At 41.4% G+C, this 21,290-nt stretch overlaps 1 protein-coding gene across 1 annotated transcript in view; it reads right to left on the reverse strand.

Annotated features, from left to right (window-relative positions):
• Window positions 1-21,290, reverse strand: part of LOC126095526 (head-specific guanylate cyclase-like) — a gene marked incomplete at its 5' end in the record, with an annotated part of 536,532 nt that overhangs the window by 111,203 nt on the left and 404,039 nt on the right. Inside the window, one exon of the mRNA XM_049910309.1 lies at window positions 1,705-2,047. Coding sequence (XP_049766266.1) covers window positions 1,705-2,047 — 343 coding nt within the window. The remainder of the gene's footprint in view (window positions 1-1,704; window positions 2,048-21,290) is intronic.

Raw genomic sequence — 21,290 nt, forward strand, 5'->3', positions numbered from 1 at the left:
GTACGTGTACCTCACCCCTCATGGTGATGACATGTGCGTCAGTGAAAAAGACCAATAAAAAGGTGTTAGCATGTGGGCGTAATGTGCTGTTCCAGTCTCTTCTGTACCTAGGGTCCATCACCGTTCCCTTTGGATCCCTACGTAATTCGGTGCTCTTCGATACACACGATCGAACAGCGGAGGACTGGTACTCAAGCGTCAACTTAAAGTTACAATATCTCCGGATGTAATTAACATTTTACAATGCAACAAACGGCACTGATTACGTATTTGTTTATATGTTCAGATGTGCTAACAAAAGTAACGGGGTTCCGTTTAAAAAAACGTAGGTTTTTGTTAAAAAACATACTTACGTGCATTTTTTATGGTTTTATTAACCATTTACACTAGCCCCTCTCCTCCCGTTCGGTCTGTGGAATCGATTCGTCAGTATTTGATGTGGTTTACGAAATATATCCAGCGGTAATGTTAAGTGACTCACCCTGTATAGCGCTCACAGTAGACATTAGGACACCTAAAACGGAATATAAGATATTTTATATGCTGTTTGTGGTGGATTTTAAATATTTGGAATATGTCCAGCTCACTTAAACGGATGTGCTACTGTGTACTGTGTTTTTGTGACGTAACAAACACCTGTGAGCGATTTATGTATGGACACGGCCAGGTGCACAGGGTGCTTTATGTTTTTAAATATTTTAGTTATGACAGACCTTTCACAACGTACTGTTTTTCATCCATATGACAACTTGGCGATAGGTCAAACTTCTAATGAACATCAAAGACTGTCGACCCAGCGCCCATTCTTCCTGGTGGATGTGGACTTCGGCATCGCTATATGATAACCAAGTTTAGTGAAAGTTATGGTTGCAACAAGAGCACTACTATACAGTTCCTCCTGCTCCCCACAGGAGCAGTTCGCAGCTCGTGGTCTAGTAGCTAGCGTTGCTGCCTCTGGATCATGGGTCCCGTGTTCCATTCCCGGCGGGCTTGGGGATTTTATCTGCCTGGGGACTGGGTGTTTGTGTTGTCCCCATCATTTCATCATCATCCTCGTCATTAGTGGCTACATTGGATTGTGAAAAAGATTGAGACTTCGTACGGGCGCTGATGACCGGGTTGTTGACCGCTCAACACAACAAACATTATCATCATCGTCACCCACTGGTAAACCTCCCGCTTGGGATGAGGGGCTACCACAACCACGATAACTTCTATACACCTGCCTTTCCACCCTCCATTGGGACCTACAAAAGCTGGCACTGGCGATTCTGCTACCCAATGTATTTCTAGCCTAGGAAAAAGGGATTTAAGAAAAACACAGTAAGAACAAGAAGGTTATCTGAAACTTCCTGGCAGATTAAAACTGTGTGCCGGATCGAGACTCGATCTCGGGACCTTTGCCCTTCGCTTCTGTTAAGTTTGGAAGGTATGAGACGAGGTACTGCCAAAGTGAAGCTGTGAGGACAGGGCGTGAGTCGTGCTTGGGTAGCTCAGATAGTAGGGCACTTGCCCGCGGAAGACGAAGGTCCCAAGTTCGAGTCTCGGTCCGGCACTCAGTTTTACCTGCCAGGAAGTTTCATATCAGCGCACACTCTGTTGCAGAGAAAAAATCTCATTCAGGGCATCTGAAGTTTAAGAGTGCGTTGGACTACGAGAGCATTGTGTTGACGGAACGATGCGGACGTGGGGTGCGGTGCTGACCTGAAGCGGCGGCAGTCCGCCGGGTCCCTGGTGACGACGACATCGGCCGGCGTGCCGTAGAGCGTGTCGGCGACGGCGCGCAGGCAGCCGGCCAGCAGGAAGGCGGCGGCCGGCCGCTCGCACGACACGAGCAGCGTGTGCGCGCCGTCCTGCGACTGCGAGAAGACGAAGCCGGCGCGCGCGCGCGCTTTCTCCTGCAGCACGTCGTGCACGCCGTCCAGCTGGGCCAGGAAGTCTCGCAGCGAGCCGCCCAGCGCGCGCCACGCCACCACCACGCGGCCCGGCGCGCTCGCCGCCAGCTGCGCGCCTAGCCGGCGCACGCCCTCCAGCGCCGCCTCCGTGCCTGCCGGAAACACACGCGCCAAACACGTTACTCTGCGCCGTGGGAGGCCCCGACGAAGCGCCAGAGACGCACGCGAAACTTATACTGATGCGCCAAAACATTATGACCACTGCCCACCGCGAAATTGGATGCCGTCTGACGGCGTTTTGGGCTCGTAACGAAAGTGTGTAAGCAGAGCAGGAGAAATCCATTGCAGTACAGAAAGATATTACGCAGAGCCTGGGAGAGAGTATCTCGAAAACGGCGAAGCTGTTCGAATGTTAACGTGCTACTGTCGTGAACATCTACGGATAAAGGTAGAAGCACAGTGAAACTGCCACTGGGAGCTAACTAGCTGGACGTCCACGACTCTCCACAGAACATCGGGGTCGGATGCATCTCTGCTCTGTAAAGCAGGATAGATGTTGATCGTGGCATCTCTGCCGAAAGAGCAGGTTCAGGCTCAAGTGCTTCAGAGCACACTGTTCATCGTACATTGTTGAAAATTGGGCTCCACAACAGACCATTCCTACTTGTTTACATATTGACCCAACGGCATCGTCAGTAACGATTGCATTGGACACGGGACCCTCGGGATTCGACCGCCGGTCAGTGGAGACCTGTCGGCCTTTCTGGGTGAATCACATTCTTGCTACAGTAGGTCGATGGTCGTTTCCACAAATGCCGCTATTTAGGTGAACGGCGGCTCGTCATGGTCAGTGCCATGGACGCAGGCTGGTGGCAGCAGTATCATGCTGCGGGAGATGTTCTCCTGCAATGACATGGGAGATCCCAAAACAATTTTTCGAATTACAAGTATGCAAAGAAATACTTGAAGTATGCACTGCGTGAGGGGTCATGGAACATGGAACATTGACAGCTGCCAAAGTGGTCGAGTAAGTGTTTATCAGACACTTTCACCTGACGCACTACTAGCAAGATGAACTGAAGGCGGGACACAAGATGCAAACAAAAGTTTGTACACTCACATTCAACGCAAGTCTCCCAAAGGGAAAAAGAAAGGAAAAGATGCTTTTTGGTCTTGCTGAAGCAATTTATTATTTAAATGTGGTATGCTTGAAGACTGAAGAAAGGAGGTGCCCAAGATCTCCTGTATCCTCTCAGAAGAAGATCTACTTATTTAGAGACGAACGACGGATCAAGCGGCCCACAAAATGCTGCGCAGAGAAGAAAAAAGCCAAGAAAAACGTTACCCTAGTATTGAAATAACAAGAATAATAAGACTTACGGGTGCAGGAAAGGTAAGTGTTTGGTGCTGGTGAATTTTGACTGGTATATATCTTGAATTAGTATTCATTTTTTAACAAAATCCTTTTCTATGTAAGTTTATTTCTCTAATTTTAATCTCACGTTTTTTATCCTAAATATTAGCCAAACTTAATTATATTTTTGCAGGAAGTAGTCTTGAGGTGTTTGCATACATCTGTGCGTTAATATTAACGTAGTTGGTCTGTTTCATTATAACATTTATGTAGTGGTAGTTAAAGCAAATTTAAGCTTGAAACTTGAAAGAAATAAGGGATGTAAGTTAATAGTATTTTTCATAAAATTAACCCGTAGAACTGTTGAAAAGTATTCCGTGAATGTGTGCAAAAAATCTGTAATATGAAAATTAAGGTCTGGTTACCAAAAGCTGGTTTTCACAAGTACCATTAAGAATCATACTAAACACCAAAACTCCTCTTCTAAGCTTGCATGTTAGTACATGTTTCCGAGATACAATTGATTTTAAATTTTCGATCAAATCGACAAAGTAAAAGAACAGTTAAATTTTTGGCTGGAGTTTCCCGTTAAGCTTCCATAACAAATGAAAATTGTTTGTTATGACTTTCAGAAAGAACATTATCTGATGACAAAAGTCTGAGCAAAATTATTGAAATTTACCTTTATCTTCAGGCGTTAACATAGAATTAGTAAAATGTCTTACCTCTCTAAACAAATAAATGGCTGTTATAGTGACGCAAAGTTCGTCATTTTTATTATTGAAAAGTCCGTTAAGTTTTTGTATGTGAGGAATATCTGACTTGTTTCACAGCAAAAGAAAAGACTGAAGCGAACTACATCTTCAGGTATTTAATTTTGGAACTAGATTAAAAAAAGGCTCTGAGCACTATGGGACTCAACTTCTGAGGTCATCAGTCTCCTAGAACTTAGAACTATTTAAATCTAACTAACCTAAGGACATCACACTTATCCATGCCCGAGGCAGCATTCGAACGTACGACCGTAGCGGTCACGAGCTTACAGACTGTAGCGCCTAGAACCGATCGGCCACCCCGGCCGGCGAACTAGATTCCAGAAGTATAATACCCTCTAGCAAACTATTGTGTCCGGGTACAATAATTTTTGGACCACCAATGTGTGAATCACTGTAGTCAACACTCAAGTTAATTAAATCCAAATATCAACCTACATCAACAGATAAATATTTAAGTTGACTTGCATAAAACTGCTTCACCATTATCAACGAGATTTCGATTCAGCTCACAGCAAGTATAACACTCGAAAAACATATCAGAAAATTAAGTTACCTATTTAATGAATTATTCTTCAACATCACTGGTTTTAATAATTTTTCTTCGTTAAGAAAATATAAATTTTTATCATTCGTGTTGACTGCTAGTCTCTCGGCTCGCTTGGAATTACTTCTGGAAGTTTGCAGCTCTCGAAGCTAAGTACAGTGGCTTCCTCTGCTCTAAACAAACGTCTATACTGCACTTTCCACAGTGTGTGGCAGGGAGGACTTTTTCCATTTAATGTCACTTCAGTTTGTTTCCTGTTCCAGTATCACATGGCCCCTGAACGTGTTGAAGTCCGTGTAACTTTACCGTGAACCTCTTTCCATTAGAGATCTAAAGGATGAAGCAGTGCATTGGTTTGACTCTTTAACGAACAAATGCTTCCTGAATTTCAACAGTCACTCACTTTAAAGTACCGTAACCCCATGCGAATCAGATGAGCATCTCTGTGTCCATGTGTCGCTTATTAAGTGAAAACGCAAGAAAACCAACTGCTCTCCTTTCGATCTTCTTTATGTCGCTTTCACTTGTATCTAACGTATATATTGGCGAGGAGGAATCAAGTACAGCTAGAACCAGTGTTGCTTGAGCTAACTCTTGTGGACGTACTGCACTTCCTGAGGATTCTTCCAATGTTAATCAACGAGGGACCAGCTATAAATAGTTTCATGTGGTCGTTCCACTTCAAGTCATTCTGCAAGCACATTCAACGAGACTTACGACACGTAATTATTTCCAGTAACTGTGTAATAACACTGTAAAGTATCTTTCTACTTATGTACAACACATTAAATTATCCCTGCACCACGCCTCGATCCATTGCAGGCGCTCCTGAATTTCGCTACAGTTTTATAGCACTGCGACTTCCCTAAACGGAACGAGCAATTTAAGAGGTGCCAACCTAAAGTCATACAGAGCGTTATTTGATAACTTAAAGTGGTCAATGTGGAAACTTTTCTTACATCCACAAGTAATTGCTACTGTTTATCTGTGCCTAATTACAAAACTGACTTTTACTTCTTAAAAGTTAAGTTTATACTTTCTCTGTTGTATAGAAAGAATGCTTCGAAGGGTACTTCAACGACATAGGATTGTAACAAGATATTAGCCCCTGAAATCACGGTCCAGCCATCGGGAAGAAGAGTTCACACTGATATCTGTCATAATGCACTAATGTAAACAAACACGAAACCAGGGAACGGTTATCTTTTCTGTCATTTCTAGTGCTCATTATATTGAGTTTTACCACTGGTGTATGTTATCAAATGATTCCAGAGACTTATTTTTTTTTCGTTTTTCAGTCATTAGTATCCTGACTGGTTTGATGCTGTCCGCCCCTGATACCTCTCGCGTGCCAATCTGTTCATCTCAAAGTAGCACTTGAAACCTGGATTAGCTGGATTTATTCCAATCTCTCTCTTCCTAATTAATATTTGCCCTCTACATTTCTCTCTAATGTCAGGAAAGTCAGTCCCTGCGTTACACCCTTTTTAACCCAAGCACTTCGTCCTTGATGTTCCACCCTTACTATTCCCTCATTCTGCAAATTACCCATCCTTCTCTACAGCTTACCTCTATTTTTCTTAGAGTTTCAAAAATCTTTCACCATTGGACATTGCCGAAAGTTTTTTCTAGGTCAACAAGTCCTATGAACCGGTCTTGATGTTTCTGTAGTCGTGTTTCCCTTATCAACGTCAACGCCAGAATTGCCTGTCTATATCTTCAGCTTTCCTAAATACAAACTAATCGTTGTCTGAAACATCCTCAAGACACAATACCGCAACGTTAAATTTCATCTGGTTTCATCAGACCACTATCCTGTGCTACACGGCATTTCGTGTCCTTGGGAGTGGCCAGCATTTCCTTGTAGACGTCTGGTTCTAATTATCTGCACAGATATAGCTGCAGACAAGTCTGGTGAATGGGCCGGCTATTTTGTGTTTCCTGAACTACAAGACAAGCGACATCCAAATATATTGTTAAGATAAATGGCTCTGAGCACTATTGGACTTAACATCTGTGGTCATCAGCCCTCTAGAACTTAGAACTTCTTAAACTTAACTAGCCTAAGGACATCACACACATCCACGCCCGAGGCAGGATTCGAACCTGCGACCGTAGCGGTCACGCGGTTCCAGACTGAAGCGCCTAGAGCCGCACGGCCATACCGGCCGGCTATTGTTAGGAAAGTCTGTAAATATCTAAATGGAATAAATGAGGAATGTGTCACGTTGGTACAGCTTGGACAGTGTTATGTCCAATCAGCTGTTTTTCAGTAACTATATCAGGGCACATGTCAAACTCTGTTTACTTGTGGCTACCAACAAAACAGTTTCAGATGATTCGACTTCTGAAAAGCCTGCACCAGTCATTGACAAAGCAGTGTCGCTGTTTACCCACCTCTCTCTGCTAATGTGGATTATCAACTGACCGGTAGAGCATGTTGCGAGGGTAAAGCTGTCCTTGATCCGTCAACTGTAGTTCATCTGCAAACCAAATCAGGCACAGAAACGCCACATAACCTTGTCATTTTTGGAGACACCATTTGGAAAACTTGCTGCTGGAGCAAAATGTGGAATGGATGAAATGCGATGGAATGTAGAATTCGCAGTACGCCCCTAAGCCGTGAACACGTGAGATTCTTGGCGCTCAGTTATCGACGGATGTTCCCTGTGTATGTAATTGTTTGTTAACAAGCAATGTTTCATGGCTATTAATAGTTCTTGCTGCAGCTGCTTAGTACATTCAATTCTTTTGATAGAAAAAAGGAGCTTTTATTTAGGATTCACCAATATCTGGTGATTTTTGTCTTCCTTTATCGCCCCATCCATGCAGTTTAAGAAATGTATTTCATCACGTGGTGCACCTTGGGTTTGACCGCCTTATTTACTACACATCAGTGTTCCTATTATTAATATGTGTATTGTACTAATTAAAAAGTGCTCAGTTGCTTACGCTAATTAACTACTGTTCAAGTAAACACAATTTTGCTGTAGCAGCACCATCTTACTCCCCAACCAGCTCCCTACTGTCTCAACAACTTCGTCTGATAACACTCTCACATTGAAGCTGCCTTGCATTAACCCTTTCGGTCATGAGTTATTTTTTTCCTGAAAAAAGGTCATGGCTTTGCTATTCAGTTCTTCGAAATTCATTATGATTTTTCAAATTTATAAAATTTACGAGGTGCTCCCCAAGGTGGGATACAACGCGTCCCCAAATGAGGACATTGTGTTCAAGTGGGTGCAGTATAAGTCGAAAACTCAAAGTATTTTATTTGATTTTATTTCACATAAATTACACAAAGATTACTTAATGATCATATAAATAAACTATGGTTTTACACTTGTGAAGAATGATAATCATAGAAATTTTTTTTTCCAGACATAGGTTAATGCTACATTTTACACAATTAAACATGGCTTTTGCCATTGCAACCCGGCTTCTTGCACCTGTCGAATGATTTTTTGTCACTGATCACAGGAAGATGTCCAACGTTAAAGAAACGAACATCAGCTTCTGGACGAACTTCCGCACTGACACGTTTTGAAGTACACTCCTGGAAATTGAAATAAGAACACCGTGAATTCATTGTCCCAGGAAGGGGAAACTTTATTGACACATTCCTGGGGTCAGATACATCACATGATCACACTGACAGAACCACAGGCACATAGACACAGGCAACAGAGCATGCACAATGTCGGCACTAGTACAGTGTATATCCACCTTTCGCAGCAATGCAGGCTGCTATTCTCCCATGGAGACGATCGTAGAGATGCTGGATGTAGTCCTGTGGAACGGCTTGCCATGCCATTTCCACCTGGCGCCTCAGTTGGACCAGCGTTCGTGCTGGACGTGCAGATCGCGTGAGACGACGCTTCATCCAGTCCCCAAACATGCTCAATGGGGGACAGATCCGGAGATCTTGCTGGCCAGGGTAATTGACTTACACCTTCTAGAGCACGTTGGGTGGCACGGGATACATGCGGACGTGCATTGTCCTGTTGGAACAGCAAGTTCCCTTGCCGGTCTAGGAATGGTAGAACGATGGGTTCGATGACGGTTTGGATGTACCGTGCACCTTTCAGTGTCCCCTCGACGATCACCAGTGGTGTACGGCCAGTGTAGGAGATCGCTCCCCACACCATGATGCCGGGTGTTGGCCCTGTGTGCCTCGGTCGTATGCAGTCCTGATTGTGGCGCTCACCTGCACGGCGCCAAACACGCATACGACCATCATTGGCACCAAGGCAGAAGCGACTCTCATCGCTGAAGACGACACGTCTCCATTCGTCCTTCCATTCACGCCTGTCGCGACACCACTGGAGGCGGGCTCCACGATGTTGGGGCGTGAGCGGAAGACGGCCTAACGGTGTGCGGGACCGTAGCCCAGCTTCATGGAGACAGTTGCGAATGGTCCTCACCGATACCCCAGGAGCAACAGTGTCCCTAATTTGCTGGGAAGTGGCGGTGCGGTCCCCTGCGGCACTGCGTAGGATCCTACGGTCTTGGCGTGCATCCGTGCGTCGCTGCGGTCCGGTCCCAGGTCGACGGGCACGTGCACCTTCCGCCGACCACTGGCGACAACATCGATGTACTGTGGAGACATCACGCCCCACGTGTTGAGCAATTCGGCGGTACATCCACCCGGCCTCGCGCATGCCCACTATACGCCCTCGCTCAAAGTCCGTCAACTGCACATACGGTTCACGTCCACGCTGTCGCGGCATGCTACCAGTGTTAAAGACTGCGAAGGAGCTCCGTATGCCACGGCAAACTGGCTGACACCGACGGCGGCGGTGCACAAATGCTGCGCAGCTAGCGCCATTCGACGGCCAACACCGCGGTTCCTGGTGTGTCTGCTGTGCCGTGCGTGTGATCATTGCTTGTACAGCCCTCACGCAGTGTCCGGAGCAAGTATGGTGGGTCTGACACACCGGTGTCAATGTGTTCTTTTTTCCATTTCCAGGAGTGTACTTGGAGATGGCATTGGACTCTCAGAAGCGGGACACCCCCTTTTCCCGGCAGCTGCCTTGTCTATTTCTGTTACTACTTTGACCACAGTTGCCCTAAGGTGAAGCAAATCATGTGTCTAATTTTTAGGAACACCTAATTCGGATATATTTTTCTTGTACTCACTCCGTAGATTTACACATGCAATGTCAATAGCATGAACAAACAGTTGTCGCAAATCGTGTTCGATTTCCAAAGCAGTAACTGCATGTTGTCTTAGGATGCAAAGCCCGCTGAATGCCCAATTGGCGTGGGTGTCGCCGGACGGACGGAAAGCACGTGAACAGACATCAGACTGACCAATCTAGACATTGAAAGCCACCTTCCAGTCTGTTACGATTAGAATGGGTATTTTTCTTATTCAGCTTTAGGCTGGCTGCGCTGTAACAAATTCGTACGTAAGAATAACATTCTCGCTGCCAATGCATTGTCGTTTGGATGGGAAGAGTTTCGTATTATCTCAGTGTCACTTATCATGCAGTTAGCGGGCTTTGCGTCTAGACTACTCAGCTTACAGTAGACCATATGGTATAAAATGACTAACATTACTTCCACCATTGTCCTCTTGTTCAAAATTATCGCCAGGATAATCTGATTGATCGTCAGTTTCAGATGAATTAAGGAGCTCTGTAACTACTTCTTCTGTAAGTGGTCTGTCTTAGACTCAGGGCACAGTGAAATCAGCGTAAGATGACTAAAATGACAGTGAAATATTGTCCTAAATTTCCGTGGTATTACAGCCTTTCAATCACAATGTCCCCATTTGGAGACATGTATAAAGTTATAAATATGTCATCTTTCGTTCTGAAAGACACCTTTAGCTTTCAAAATCAAAAATACCCCCTTCCACGAACAAATGATTTTTTTTTTTACCTAAACTCAGAGGATATTAACAGAGTGATGGAACATAAGATTACTGTGGGGTGTAAATGTGACTGTCCGCATTCAGTTTTGTTTTGTGGTAACACAGATGGGAGATGTCGACAATGTTCTGAAATAAAGTCTCTGCTTGTGACAATATGAGGACAACATTCACAAATGGTAAAATTGAACGAATTTTAATGTACTAAGTAAATATCATACCCGTGGTCTAGCGGTAGCGTCTTTGGTTCATAATCAAAACGTCTTCGGTCCCGGGTTCGATCCCCGCCACTGCCTAAAATATGATAAATAATCAGCATTGGCGGCCGAAGACTTCCGGCATAAGAAGTCAGCCTCATTCTGCCAACGGTCTTGTCAAAGAGGGTGGAGGAGCGGATAGAGGTTCAGGGCACTCTCTTGTCCTAGGGGTGGGAAATTGCCCCTAAAGGCGGAAGAATCAGCAATGATCAACGACATGACGATGCAGAAGGCAATGGAAACCACTGCATTAAAGACACGTAACGTGTATCCACAGGACATGTGGCCTGTATTTGAAGAAGTGTCATGATGATCTCTCCATTGGCAACAGATTCCGGAATAGTCCCCCATTTGGATCTCCGGGAGGGGACTGCAAAGGGGGAGGTTACCATGAGAAAAAGATTGAATAATTATCGAAAGGATAACGTTCTACGAGTCTGGGCGTGGAATGTCAGAAGCTTGAACGTGGTAGGGAAACTAGAAAATCTGAAAAGGTTTCAAATGGTTCAAATGGCTCTGAGCACTATGCGACTCAACTTCTGAGGTCATCAGTCGCCTAGAACTTAGAACTAATTAAACCTAACTAACCTAAGGACGTCAAACACATCCATGCCCGAGGCAGGATTCGAACCTGCGACCGTAGCGGTCACGCGGTTCCAGACTGAAGCGCCTTTAACCGCACGGCCACACCGGCCGGCATCTGAAAAGGGAAATGCAAAGGCTCAATCTAGATATAGTAGGGGTCAGTGAAGTGAAGTGGAAGGAAGACAAGGATTTCTGGTCAGATGAGTATCAGGTAATATCAACAGCAGCAGAAATGGTATAACAGGTGTAGGATTTGTTATGATTCAAATGGTTCAAATGGCTCTGAGCACTATGGGACTCAACATCTTAGGTCATAAGTCCCCTAGAACGTAGAACTATTTAAACCTAACTAACCTAAGGACATCACACACACCCATGCCAGAGGCAGAATTCTAACCTGCGACCATAGCAGTCCCGCGGTTCCGGACTGCAGCGCCAGAACCGCAAGGCCATCGCGGCCGGCAGGATTCGTTATGAATGGGAAGGTAGCGCAGAGGGTGTGTTACTGTGAACAGTTCAGTGACCGGGTTGATCTAATCAGAATCGACAGCAGACCAACACCGACAACGATAGTTCAGGTATACATGCCGACGTCGCAAGCTGAAGATGAACAGATAAAGAAAGTGTATGAGGATATTGAAAGGGTAATGCAGTATGTAAAGGGGGACGAAAATCTAATAGTCATGGGCGACTGGAATGCAGTTGTAGGGGAAGGAGTAGAAGAAAAGGTTACAGGAGAATATGGGCTTGGGACAAGGAATGAAAGAGGAGAAAGACTAATTGAGTTCTGTAACAAGTTTCAGCTAGTAATAGCGAATACCCTGTTCAAGAATCACAAGAGGAGGAAGTATACTTGGAAAAGGCCGGGAGATACGGGAAGATTTCAATTAGATTACATCATGGTCAGACAGAGATTCCGAAATCAGATACTGGATTGTAAGGCGTACCCAGATCACAATATAGTAGAGATGAAGAGTAGGCTGAAGTTCAAGACATTAGTCAGGAAGAATCAATACGCAAAGGAGTGGGATACGGAAGTACTAAGGAAAGACGAGATACGTTTGAAGTTCTCTAACGCTATAGATACAGCAATAAGGAATAACGCAGTAGGCATTACAGTTGAAGAGGAATGGACATCTCTAAAAAGAGCCATCACAGAAGTTGGGAAGGAAAACATAGGCACAAAGAAGGTAGCTGCGAAGAAACTATGGGTAACAGAAGAAATACTTCAGTTGATTGATGAAAGGAGGAAGTACAAACATGTTCCTGGAAAATCAGGAATACAGAAATACATGTCGCTGAGGAATGAAATAAATAGGAAGTGCAGGGAAGCTAAGACGAAATGGCTGCAGGAAAAATGTGAAGACATCGAAAAAGATACGATTGTCGGAAGGACAGATTCAGCATACAGGAAAGTCAAATCAACCTTCGGTGACATTAAAAGCAACGGTGGTAACATTAAGAGTGCAACGGTAATTCCATTGTTAAATGCAGAGGAGAGAGCAGATAGGTGGAAAGAATACATTGAAAGCCTCTAGGAGGGTGAAGATTCGTCTGATGTAACAGTAGAAGAAACAGGAGTCGATTTAGAAGAGATAGGGGATCCAGTATTAGAATCGGAATTTAAAAGAGCTTTGGTGGACTTACGGTCAAATAAGGCAGAAGGGATAGATAACATTCCATCAGAATTTCTAAAATCATTGGGGGAAGTGGCAACAAAACGACTATTCACGTTGGTGTGTAGAATATATGAGTCTGGCGATGTACAATCTGACTTTCGGAAAAGCATCATCCACACAATTCCGAAGACGCAAAAGCTGACAAGTGCGAGAATCATCGCAAAATCACCTTAACAGCTCGTGCATCGAAGCTGCTTACAAGAATAATATACAGAAGAATGGAAAAGAAAGTTGAGAATGCGCTAGGTGACGATCAGTTTGGCGTTAGGAAAAGTAAAGGGACGAGAGAGGCAATTCTGACGTTACGGCTAATAATGGAAGCAAGGCTAAAGAAAAATCAAGACACTTTCTTAGGATTTGTCGACCTGGAAAAAGCGTTCGACAATATAAAATGGTGCAAGCCGTTCGTGATTCTGAAAGAAGTAGGGGTAAGCTATAGGGAGAGACGGGTCATATACAATATGTACAACAACCAAGAGGGAATAATAAGAGTGGACGATCAAGAACGAAGTGCTCGTATTAAGAAGGGTGTAAGACAAGGCTGTAGCCTTTCGCCCCTACTCTTCAATCTGTACATCGAGGAAGCAATGATGGAAGTAAAAGAAAGGTTCAGGAGTGGAATTAAAATACAAGGTGAAATGATATCAATGATACGATTCGCTGATGACATTGCTATCCTGAGTGAAAGTGAAGAAGAATTAAATGATCTGCTGAACGGAATGAACAGTCTAATGAGTACACAGTATGGTTTTAGAGTAAATCGGAGAAAGACGAAGGTAATGAGAAGTAGTAGAAATGAGAACAGCGAGAAACTTAACATCAGGATTGATGGTCACGAAGTCAATAAAGTTAAAGAATTCTGCTACCTAGGCAGTAAAATAACCAGTGAGGTTAGCACAGGAAAGGAATTCGTGGTGGGTCGCATCAAACCAGTCAGTAGACTGATGACCAAAAAAAAGAAAAAAAGAAAGAAAATATTCGGTATGTTCTTATAAGAGGACGCCATGACTGAAAGGGTTAATAGGTGGATTGTGTGTCACTGATAGCAAAATGTTAATTTCATTTCTTTCATCATTCGATAATCTTTTCAGTTATTGTGTTAGTAATTAGATTTTCAGGAAGTAACGAAATTTTAAAAAAATATATTGCTTCAATATTAGCCACATTGGTGTGATTTAATACCGTAACTGTAAGTCAAATTGGTATGGGTTAATACTGAAACTGTAAGTCAACATCACAATATAAAGAACTGTGTATGCAATAATGAACAGTGACAATCATAGACAGAATCATATGGTGGTCCGAGTAAACAGCATCTAACGACAAACCTGAGATTTATGCCTCTGTGTTTGAATTATAATGTGAATTTGACATCTGCGATTTTTATGTATGTGGAATAAGTTAATTTCAGCTGTGTATTCCATGCTGCTTTAACCAAAATGTCCTGACGTGGGAGGCTGAATTAACCAAACCACAAATCATATAAAGGAAAAGTTCTATTGGGTCACAACATATGAACATTTTTGGTATCGAAGTCAAATTTGATTGCATACATTTATAGTGTAAGCCATAGTATTGGGAACGAGATAAGCACCATTATACTTTCCGATATCAAAAACAATATCTGAGTTATGACAATGGTACTACCAAGTATACAATTAAAGTAGATGAGTGCCATTAATGCTCTACATATAACAATGACTTTTTATGTCATACTCTACAGTGCATGTAGTTTCAGTTAAGCAAAGTTAAAATTTCGGTTAAGACACCTATTTACTGTGAAAAATACTCTGATTTTTGGGTGTTTCACAGGTCATGCCTACAACATCAGAATGTTTATAAGTCTCTAGAAGTTAAGAAGGTAAAATATTATTAACAACAGTAAAATACTGCGCTCGGTTCCCTTGCAACCATTTCTTCATAATATGTACCTCCTCAACGCTGTCAACCGATGAGAGACTACAGTGAAATAGTATCTGTCAACCTGAGTATTGGCAATGTCACTCTAATGCACAGGACCTACATACCTTTATCAGAAACACTCCCAAAAGACTGATATTACATAGGGTGATAGCAATCGTGTTAGCAAACAGAAAATCTAAGAGACACCAAAGAACAAAGTTAATGAATGACCCCATTCCTGGGAAGGCCATAAATTAAAATCCCAAGAAGAATAATGTCAAGTTATAACGTCAATTAATGTCACTCAACAATGATGAACATTTAAACAGGTGTACAAAGATTTTGATGAGGCTATTTGTGTTCTCTTAACCTATTTTGATTTTTCATTCCATGCCTATTAGTAATCTGAAATTGTGATGGTAGAGCTACTTACGTACCCGTACCTTGCATATCCAGAGTTTCGAGATCTGCAGTTTCCAACACAGGAAGGCTAGTTTCATGAATATGCGTTACCACAGAAGACTCCAACATTACTAAGCTGAAAAGTGTTCCTATGTTCCTTATACGTCAACCTGGAAATCCTACAAGTATGGAACATGTAGTCTGCATTACAATGTTGCACAGGATTTTGTAGGTACCAGGTGAACCTCATTTTTGAATTGTTCCTTACCCTAGATTTAGATTTTAAACGGGAATTCAAGCTTAAAAGTCCTAAAATTGTTATCTACTTTCTGTTATTCACTACCAAAATATGCAGCTTGGAATCTCTTAGCATTGTGCGTAGGATTATGTACATTCCAGCGCCGTTTCTTGCGCATTAATTTGTTCAGTATATTTTCATTATACACATTAGCTCTGATTGCTGTTTTATGATTTTCAGCTCAGTCGATCTGTCTTGCTAACTAATTGGAAGATTACAAGCTGTATAAAACATCGAAAGGAAGAAAGCTTTTGGACATTTTGATGACAATAGATATTGGGGATTGAGAAATTGCAGTTTATTTTTTCCCCCTATTACACAGGAATATCAGTTTTATCATCCAATTCAGTATATTTATTTAGAGTTCCATTAACTTTCGTTTCCCCTGCACCAGACAACGACAGCCTGTCTTCAACGTTGCTCTTGTAGTGTAATATGTCATCCACAGGACACGGTGAACTAATGGGTATTCTTTTTCTAGGTGATTCATGACAATGTACGCTAAGATTCCAGATACCCTGGAGCCCGTAGCCCAACTATGTTTTTCTTTGCAAAATGTATTATTGAAAGAAAAGTAGTTAGTTTAAGAATGGGATCTAAATGTGGAATAAAATCGAACTTTTCGTCTTCACATAATCATTTATAGTTCAGAAAATTTGACTTAGTCACCTCACAGGCCTCATCAACAGATACGGTAATGTCTGAGTTTATGGTGGAAAATGTTAGCAATAGATTTATCGTTGATCTTATTAATAAAGATAAATTTTTAAACATTCAGAAACTTCTAAGACATAAAATTCTTCTTGTAATGGAATTTAAAGGGTCATTCATTGAATTAATAGTCTAATCAGGTGATCCTCATTGGGACCTAAACTGTGGAGCCGCTGAATTCATAACGGAGGTCAATACTTTGTCTTGTTGTCAGTGTTACAGAAAATATACATTCCTCTATCATGAATGTAAACACTCCACAACTTAGGTTTCAAATAGAAATCCACAAACTTGCTCACACAGCTAGCCCCATTGTTAATGCTATAACATATATAAATGTTCAATCAAATATCAAAGGAATTTTACATTTTTGGGGATAGTTTTTGAAGCAGTAAATGTACAGGACTGTTTAATGAAATCAAGAATGAGTTACTGTTAACATGTCCCACCACATGCAGACTTCCTGTCAATGAGGAAGTTAAGGTGATTAGTAAAACTGCTGAAGAATGAAAGATTATCTCAACTACTTATTGCTGAATTTATTGAGCTTTTAGAACATTCTTAAATTTAAGTACATTCCTCATACAAATGCTGTTCTGTGACTCTGGCCATAAGATGTTACACGTACTGCAGACAACAATCTCTGATGTAGAGCACATATGGTCTGTCCGTTGATGGATGACACCAACGTGCCAGTGCTGCTTTTTTTCTTTCTCATACTTAACAAAACATTTCTCTGGCTGATTTCGCCTGCCTTGCGTTTTCCTTGACACAAGGGGCGAGTGACAGTTTTGCGAATAGCACTGGGCGCGGACTTCTTGAGGATTTTTTGGCCTACACTGCGCCCTTAGCTTAATCAGCGTCCAAAATACTTTCACGGTGGCCTCACATCTAGGTATGCCTGCAGGTTAACATAGAAAATCAAAATATATGTAGTTATATGTTAGCAACCATTAATAATAAATTGTATTTCACTATCCATTGGGAATTACTTTATTCGAATTTAATTTGTATATCTCTTAATGGATTTCCTCGAGTCGTAGGACAGTTCGGTTTAAACTGTTGTAAAACATAACAGAAAATGAAAAACACACTATTTGTTGGAAAAGACAAATCTGTCACATGCATGAAACTTCATTCACTTCCTAAAAACTCACTTCCTACATTCAAACGTTAGTCATATCTGACATGAGCTTAGATTTACCAGGTTATTCTATTCTGCTACCATTTCATGTAGCCAAGTGTTCATTGCAATCTCTTACTCTTCATTATTTCTGAAACGTTTAGAAAAATTGTTTCAGTTTAGAAGAAAAAGGTGGTAATCGCTAGGTACAAGGTCCATAGTAGACAGTGGATAGTCAAAAACTCCCGTCAAATTTGATCCAACAATTCTTCAGATACAGCAACAGTGTGGGGGCGGGCATTGTCGTGGGGAAACAGTATACCTCCAGAAAGGAATTCTTACCCCCTGTTTTGGAGTCTGACCATAGTTTTCATAGATAGTTATTATAGAGGTTTGCACAGATTTGTCTTCCTTAATGAACGTCACGCACAAGAGCATAGCATCGGGATTCTGAAGCTCATAACCAGACATGGCATATGTTGGAAAATAGAAGATTTTTATGTAGAGAAGTAAAGGAAGCTTTAAGTGTGTAACAGAATAGTTGTTTTCAGTAAAAATCATGTTTTCCATTTTATGTGACTGAACTTTACTTATTTTTAGTATGATACCTGTACATCAACTAAACACCTGACAGATGACACAAATAAATTTTTGGAAACATTTTGGGTGTTCTATTCTTTACAGTATCTGAATATCTGAGCTTCATGGCAAGGTTAGATAGTATCTATTTTCTTTAGTATCTCTTTGTCATGTTTGTTATCATGAAGGGCTAACTGTAGGTGCTTCCGTGTTTGTCCCCTGGGTGTGGCTTTTACACACACAGGTATCCATTACAGTGAGCATGCCAATGTTTATAACAAAAACCATTTCATTTTTGTCCCTTTTTACAATTGAGGGTAATGTGAATCAGCATTTTAAGAAAATGTGGTTGCAAGGTAAGTGACCACGTTACGTCATTGTTCTTTAGCCTAATCGCTTTTTAATATTGTTGTACACATATTTTGATAATGAAAGCTTCACGTTCAAAGCGCGTAAATTTCAGTATTTTTGAACTAAGTTTGTGATTGAGCGGTCATTTTTACTTTGAGTTAACAACCACGACCTCACGTCTTTGTGGATAAAATCAAAGTTTCCACTAATGAATGCACTTTTACAAGAACACGTTTATGCATCACTAGCACCATTTTTCTTCAGGGTACTTGCAAAATACTGAGTTTCAGTGATTTTCTTGTTAGTATTCCACCTATAATCGGAACTGCGCGTAATTATTGCGTTACTCTGCTTTCAGTTCTAGTAAAACATATATTCCGAGTATTTTGGTATTTTGTGCCAACAAGACTGCCACTAGATTTTTTTTCATATGTTGTTTTAATTTTGCCCTCAACGTTTGGCTGTTGGGTCCAGAAGCAGAAATTTTTTTTTCCATTTTCCCAGCTGAATTTTTCTCTTGAGTTTCAAGTTAGGAAATGCTTTGTAACAGTTGGACATTTAGCTAAAGTGGAGGACAACGTGAGCTTACCAAATAGAAAACAGGTTCTTTTTTCTTCCAATGACAATGTTCTTACATCTGGTCTTAAAGATCATTCAATTTATTTTTTTTTCAGTGAGGTTCGGGATTATTTTTCAGAGACAATGTATTAATATATTTTGGTAGTTAACTGTCAATTCCTTTAGCTTGAAGTCAATACAAGTTATTAACTAGTATAGATTCTCAACAGCTAGTCATATTACATTCTACTTTTTTTTCACAAGTTTGCTCTTAAATAGGTTCCATAAAAGTCCGTGAATGACTTTCACAGTACTAGAGGATTCTGTAGAGGGCAAAAACTGTGGAGGAAGACAGAGTTTAGAATACAGTTAACAAATGATTGAGGATGTAGGTTGCAAATGGTTCTCTGAAACGAAGAGGATGGCACAGGAAAGGAATCCATGGCATTCCATATGAAACCAGTTATAACACTGAAAAAAAGGAAAACAGAAAATTTCATCTGGTACTTAGTGCAGCAGTAGTGCACTCATAAACGTCAGATGCAACTGAATAAACGAGGCGATTTTTGGATTTTGGAAGATATCTGTGAAAACAGTGCAGTTATAAGACTCCATTAAACATGTTACTGACATGTTGTCACTTCTCAGAAGTTTCAGTCTTCCCTAAAGTAATGATAGAAACCAAATCCATTATTATTATTATGCTGAGAGATATGTACACATCCAGGCAGTTGTTCAATTAAAAACAACTGCTCGTCCTCAAGGTCTGTATCTGCCAAACCCACAATGTAACTTTGTTACATAAAATCATGCTTACCAAAACATTATTAGGAATACAGAGAGGTAATTGCCAGAGAAATAACTACGTTGCTAATGAGAGTTGTGAAGTTGTCATACTGTTGTTATTGTATTGTAAAAAGGATATTAATAATTACTGCAACTGAAACTGAGACAGTTTAGTACTGTTTTCAAATATTATTATATTTTTAACATAGAATATTAGCCAACAGTTAAAAATTGGGAATTACAGCGGCTGAAGAATACCGGTATAAAAAGTCACCCTGGATGTGACAATGGCTTTGTCAAAGATGGTGGGGAAGTGGACGGAATATGAGGGCAGTTTTTGCCCAGAGCATTGACAAATGGCATATGGATACATAAGGCAATGGAAATCACTGAATTAAAGACACTCAGTATCCATAGGACATGTGGACTGTAATTGAAAAGTGTGATTATGATCTCTCTATTGACAAAATATTCTGCTTAGTCCACCTTTCAGATCTTTGGGTGGGGAGTGTATCTGTGAGAAAAATATTGAATACCCAAAGAAATAATAACACACGTTGAATTCGGAGGTTTGAATGTGGTAGGGAAGCTAGCAAATCTGGTGAGAGGAATGTCAAGGTTCTGTGTAGGTAAAGTGGGAGACTGTGAAGCGAAATGGATAGAAGATCAGGACATATGGTGAAACGAACATAGGGTAGTATCAACAGCAGCAGAAAATAGTATAATGGAAATAGAATTCTGTATGAATAGAAAAGTAGAACAGGAAGTGAATTAATGCTGACCATTCAGTGGATGGGTAGTTCTTGTCAGAATCGACAGCAACCCAACACAATCAGAAGAGACATGTGTGCTGACCTACCGAGCAACAGACCAAGAGGCAGGAAATGTATCTTAGGATACTGAACAGGCAATTCAGCATGTAAAAGTACATAATAGTGTAATAACCTTGAGGATTGGAACAGGTATTAGGGAATGAATAGAAGAATTAACGGAGAATATAAGTTTTGTAGTAGGATTTGGAGAGATGTGTAGGTGGGTCAAGAAATAAATTTGAGCCAGAATACAGTTTCCAAAAATCGCAAGAGCACGAACTATGCTTCGAAAAATATGAAAGACACTGGAAGCATCCAGCTGGATTACATCATAGTCAGACAGAGATTAATAACACAGATACTAGATTTTGTGTTGGAACCAGCGTCAGATGAAGATTCGGATTACACTTCTGCATTTATGAAGAGATTGTTGAAGTTCAATAGACCTGTGTTGAAAAAAAATGTGAAAAGAAGTAGGATACTGAAATAAAGAGGAATGATGTGTGACAATGAACACCTCAGTATGCAGTTCACTTGAAGAGGAATGGGTACTTCTAAAACAGCAATGACAGTAAATGAATGAGCACTGCGAAGAAACTTGGATAACTGAAAACAATGATGGACAAAAGAAAGAAGTGCAAAAATGCCCAAGGAAACTCAGGAGTACACTTGGGCATGAAATGAGTAGGAACTGCGCAGAAGGCCAGGTGAAATGTGTGAAGTAATTGATAAACAATCGATCATCATAAAGACTGAGCCAGTACACAGAAAAGTCTAAACTGCCCTTGGAAATGCAGAAACAG

Source organism: Schistocerca cancellata, chromosome 8 (assembly GCF_023864275.1).
Source record: "Schistocerca cancellata isolate TAMUIC-IGC-003103 chromosome 8, iqSchCanc2.1, whole genome shotgun sequence".
NCBI lineage: Eukaryota > Metazoa > Arthropoda > Insecta > Orthoptera > Acrididae > Schistocerca > Schistocerca cancellata.